This window comes from Mus caroli, chromosome 1, assembly GCF_900094665.2.
Source record: "Mus caroli chromosome 1, CAROLI_EIJ_v1.1, whole genome shotgun sequence".
Classification (NCBI taxonomy): domain Eukaryota; kingdom Metazoa; phylum Chordata; class Mammalia; order Rodentia; family Muridae; genus Mus; species Mus caroli.
The window spans coordinates 78,160,408-78,166,081 of NC_034570.1; the positions used below are offsets into that span (position 1 = coordinate 78,160,408).

At 43.9% G+C, this 5,674-nt stretch overlaps 1 protein-coding gene across 6 annotated transcripts in view; it reads left to right on the forward strand.

Moving 5' to 3' along the window:
* The window catches only part of LOC110292222 (nuclear autoantigen Sp-100-like), a 60,638-nt gene that overhangs the window by 47,831 nt on the left and 7,133 nt on the right, over window positions 1–5,674 (forward strand). For 5 of the 6 annotated variants that reach the window (XM_029474812.1, XM_029474823.1, XM_029474839.1 and 2 more), the window contains 3 exons: window positions 1,933–2,075; window positions 3,608–3,640; window positions 3,896–3,934. In XM_029474812.1, the coding sequence (XP_029330672.1) occupies window positions 1,933–2,075; window positions 3,608–3,640; window positions 3,896–3,934 (215 nt within the window). Of the gene's footprint in view, window positions 1–1,932; window positions 2,076–3,607; window positions 3,641–3,895; window positions 4,064–5,674 lie in introns of those variants that run through there. The other variant, XM_021159609.2, reaches the window with a different exon arrangement.

Genomic DNA, 5,674 nt, shown 5'->3' on the forward strand with positions numbered 1-5,674 from the left:
TATCTCATACCAGAGTGAAAACTTCCACAGCTGGGCAGGAAATGTACATGTCTGAGAGATTCATCATCAACCTTTGTGGGTCTGTTACCTGTAACATCTGTCAAACTTTAATCTAAGTTAAAAGGGTGGGGCAGATATTTGAATTGGAAGAAAGATACACTCAAACTTCGTGTTTACCAGTATATTAGCCCATTGTTCTTGGCTCTATTTTAGTATTCAAGTAAGGCTACTCTATTTAACTTACAGATTTAGGGGCTAAAAAGCCAAGATCGTGCAGCCTATTGTGTAGCTTTTGGTAAGAGACTGCTGGTAGGTGGCTTCATGACAAGAGAACGTGTAGGAGGAAGAGATCATATCGTAAGACAGGAAGCCAGCAATTGGGGGTCCCATGAGAGTTACCATCATCCCTCCTGAGGGCAGCTCCCTCTATGATCGAGAATATCTCATTCTCATATACCAAGTCAAGGACCAGGTTGTCAATGTGAGAACCCTGATGGGGAGACACTCATAGCTAAACCCCAAGTCAGTTGCTCTGTCATCTCTGTCAGGCTCTCTAACACTGAACTTCCTCTTTTTTTGAAATGAGAATAAAATTTCTCTCACCGGACTGCAATGAGAAATAAAGGACTATAGGTAAAAAAAAAATACAGTGAAAATGATCATGGTTAAGGTACAGAACTACTGTTCTATCACCCATTGACTGACCTTCCTCCTACAATACAGTTCTTTCTTTAAGATTTATTTTTGTTTTATGAGCATGGGTGTTTGGCTGCATGTGTGCCTGTGCCTGGAGCCCATGGAGACCAAACGGGGACATCAGAACTGGAGTTAACAAGTGCTTAGATGCCACCTTGTAGACTCTGAGACCTGAACCTGGGCCTCATGAAAGAGCAGCAGGCAATTTTAACCACTGAACCATCTCCCTAGCCTCAATAGGTTCTTTTGTTATCAACAAATAGGCGTTTTCCCTACAATTCTACTGTCTATGTGTAATCTAGCTATTCCCTCTGGATTATATTTCCAAAACCACTTTTAACATCCAATAGCTATATGTCAAAAATATGAGAATATTTTATAGCTAGCTATCATGAGCTGGAAGAGTGATGTTGTTGATATAAGACAGGACTGGCTGTGGTGATAGCTAGTCCTCCTGGGTGGATTCACAAGAGCCCAGCAGGGAACTTTGTGTCCTCACTCACCTTTCTAAAATGCAAGTTGGCCCTACCCCGGAGCACAGTAAAAGGAGGAGAATAAATCCTGTTTGTGTCTCAGAGACCTTCCTTTGCTATTCTCTTTTCTTTTTTTTTTTTTTTTTTTGGTTTTTCGAGACAGGGTTTCTCTGTGTAGTCCTGGCTGTCCTGGAACTCACTCTGTAGACCAGGCTGGCCTCGAACTCAGAAATCCGCCTGCCTCTGCCTCCCAAGTGCTGGGATTAAAGGCGTGCGCCACCACGCCCGGTCTGCTATTCTCTTTTCTTTTACTATTACAGTAGAATACTTTAAAAGGTGATGTTAAGGGCTGGGGAGACAACTTTGTGGTTAAGAGCATTAGCTGTTGCTCTTCCAGAAGACCCAGGTTCCATCCCCAGCAACCACAGGGTGGCTCACAACCATCCATAACCCCAGTTCTAGGAGAGACAATGTCCTTCTCTGGTTTCTGTAGGCAGAAAGCATGCATGCTGTCCACAGACCAACAAAACACCCGGCAAAACACCAGTACTCCTAAAATAAATAAATGAATTCTTTTTAGGAAAAGTTCAAAGGGCAATGTCAGCTAGTCTCTGTCCTTGCCTGTCAGGTTGATGTGTGGCCCTTGGTGACTCACAGGGAAATGTAAACCTTCCTGACTGAGCCTGAGCCCCAGAACCAGCATGATGGTAGGCCAAGAGCAGGTGTTTTCCTAGCTGGCTCCTCAGTTTATCCTGTCTTACAGGCATCTATTCGAGGAGTATACGGAGTGAGACAGGACGGTTATTCACTCCCATGGACTTTGAAATTGAAGGAAACTGTGAAAAAGCCAAGAACTGGCGGCAAAGCATCCGCTGCAAGGGATGGACCCTGAGAGAACTGATACAGGTATTCTGCGGGCAGAAAGCGTCTGTGGTTTCTGGAGCCGTGGTAGATGAGAAGTTTCTTCTGTGTGACAGGCAGCTTCCAATATTCTGGGGGAGCAGCAACAGATTCAAGGCTCTCTCAGTGTAGCTGGTAGCTTCAACCGAAGATTTCACAGTCATAACTCACTGGTAGAAGATGTTAGCAGAATCTCTGTGTCTATCATGACTCTTGTTAGCCAGGTTCCATGGCATGAGTGTTGCCAGCATGCCATGGAGGTGTTTGTTACCTTGGCTGGCTTGTATTACAGCTTAATCCTCTTAAATGGATTGACTCCCATCCTTCAGATGGTAGGAGAACAGACTGTGTGTGGCCTTTTCCATTAACTGATTGTATAAGATTTGGTAGCATGGATATAATTTAAAATCTGACAGGGGGAGGGGCAGGTGTGTCTTTAAACTCGGAGTGTCAGTGATGAAAGAAAATAAATTACATATCTGAAAATAATTCAACCACATGGATGCCTGAGTTACAGAATGTCCCAGCAGGATTTCTTCCAGTAAGTCATCCCACACTTAGTCTTGAAAAGGAATAGCTGGGTGTGGTGGCTCACACCTGTAATCCCAGCCCTTGGGAGACAGAGGAATTGCCCAGACTTTGTAGTGAGTTTCAGGACAGCCTAGGTCACCAAGTAATACCCTTAGCTCCCTCTATGCCAAAAGAAAAGTAAATAAAAGAAAGGGTAATTTAAAGATTGCATTATTTAAAATAAGCCCTTCATACCAACGCTCTGAACTGGGGGATATCAGGAGGTCCCCTTGATAGCTGAACCTATTTCATTCGACTCAGGGTACACTGTGCTCTCTGTCACATATCTCAGGTGGCCTTTCCCTATGTCACATTCACAATAAAGGAAAAGGGATTGCTCATTGAGTATTGACTGAGCTGCATCTAAAGCTGTGTGGTTACAAGTGTGAGCCCTTGGCCAGAGCCAGGCTGCACCTTCATGCTGCAGTTAGGACTGTGAGGAGAGTGCCAGCAGGAAGTGATGCTGTAGCTCAGGGGTGGGATGGAGAGTTTTCACAGAGTTGGGTGGTAAAGGAAGATAGTTCTGACAAAGTGTAGAATGGGGCTTTCTGCACGGGGAAAGAAGAACATGAAAACAGAGCCTCAGTGTGTTAGGAAGCTGGGGGTGATTGTGTGGGGGAAAAGTCTAAAGGTTTCCCTGACTCACTGTGGGGAGCATGGAAATAAATAATTTCCAGGGAGTTACCTTGTATCTAACAATGGAACATCCAGATAGCAGTATCTAGAAAGCAGTTAGAAATACCTAGCTCAAGAAATAAAAGCCGCCGGGCGTGGTGGCGCACGCCTTTAATCCCAGCACTTGGGAGGCAGAGGCAGGCGGATTTCTGAGTTCGAGGCCAGCCTGTTCTACAAAGTGAGTTCCAGGACAGCCAGGGCTACACAGAGAAACCCTGTCTCGAAAAACCAAAAAAAAAAAAAAAGAAATAAAAGCCAAGACCAATCCTATCATTAATCTCTCTGTCTTTCAGAAAGGAGTACTACAAGACCCACCAAGGAAAAAGGTAGTTATATCCCACAGTCTCCTGCCGTGATGTCTGAGCCTGTTGTCTACAAATTGTTTGTTCTCCTTCCCCACGTGACCATATATACCTTTTAAAATTGACCGATTTGGATTTGACCAGATTTGAATTTATCCTATGGTGTTCGTGTAGTTGTTGTTCTACAATGATTTGCTTCTTTGAGCATCAAAATATCTGAGGTAGAGATGGGAGCCGACCTTGAGAGCTATCCCACAGGTGATCGCTTCTGTCTTTCAGAAGGAAAATCCACGAAACCCAAGACAAATGAAGAGACAGGTAAATGCCCTGTGACCTTCTGCTACAGTGTCTGAGGCCAACAGCTTCAAACTGTTAGTTGTCTATCTCTGTCACGTTATAGTTGTTAAATTCGCTGATGGTGATAAAAATGGATTCTATAATCTGGTATCATTGTGGTTGACATTTTTTTAAAAAGTTTTTATTTATTCATGAGACATCTTTTTTTGTTGTTTTTTAAAGATTTATTATATATATATGTATATGTGTATATGTATATATATATATATATATATACACACACACAAACTCACTGAAATGTATAAACCAGCTCCCAAAATGTATCCTTTGCTCTCCACCTGAGGGTCACAAGAGTAACCCCACACATGCATAAAATGTGATTTTTAAAAACCTGGGGCATGGAAAGATGGCTCAGTGGTTAAGAGCACTAGCTGCTCTTCCAAAAGACACAGGTTTGTTCTCTGCATTCACTCGGTAGCTCATAACCATCTGTAACTCCCGTCCCAGGGACCCCTCTCCCCCTTCTGATCTCTGACTTAGATATAGCCGTGCTTTTCTTGTTTCTCTGCTAGGGGCAGGGCCCTCCGCACTCCAGTCTCTGGATAACTTACTGGATGGCTAAAGTCTGAGTCTGCTGAGTCTGCTGGTCCGTGGGGCACAGCTTCAGATGCACAGGTCTCACCTGATGACTGTGCATTAGAACCCCACAGACTATTCAAGAATCCAGTTCAGTGAACTGAAATTGCTGGTGATGGGATCTGAGATATAGGTCTTCTCCCTCTGTGTTAAGGATCAAACCTAGGGCCTCATTCATGTCAGGTTAAACATTCTACCCTGAAACTACACTCTTGAACCTTGAATTTATTTCTCGTCCCACGAGTGGATTTTAGTCTATAGCATGTTGAAGACTATTACTAAATAAGAGAACAAATTTCTTGTTTAAAAGGGGGGTCAGGGATGGAAAAATCGCTCAGCGGTTAAGAGCACTTAATGCCCTTCCAAGGACCTGGGTTTGAAACCCAGCACCCACATGGTGGCTCACAGCCACCCGTAATTCTAATTCCAAGGAATCGAATTTCTTCTGACTTCTGAGGGTCCCAGGCTCACAGGTGGTATACAGACATACATGTAAGAAAAACATCTGTACACGTAGAGTTAAAATAAAAAACTAAAGGGACAAGAGCCTATGCTCTTAGTGGTAAGGTGTTTGTCTGGTGGTAGAGTACTTGCCTAGCACATCAGGTGCGCTGGGTTCAAATCCCAGCACCATGGAGGAATGACCACTATAAAGGGGAGCTGGGGTGCATGGTGGTGTACCTCAGTGGTACAGTGAGTGCCATGGCCTGGATTCCTTGCCCACATTAAAGAGGCAAACCTCAGGCCTCCAAAGGACTCTAGACAATGGAACCCCATGTGGATTTGAATGGGTGCTGCTCTTTCTCCGGACTCGCTTGAAGTGTTTTTAACAGGATGATGAATCAGAAACCTTGGCCCAACGACCTGAAAATAGTGTTCAGCAAGCATAGTCACAACACCTGCCATTATAAAAAGCAAGGACTACTCCAAGATAGATGGAGATGCATGCCCCCACACGTGGTAGTTCTGTGTCATAGTAAATCTCTAAATGAAGAAATTACAAATTATGATTTTATTCACTTCACCTATGAATTGTTAGATTTTTTTTTTCTTTGACCCCATCAGGGTTTTCACGTCAAGATAATATCTCTCCCTCTCCCTCTCCCTCTCCCTCTCCCTCTCCCT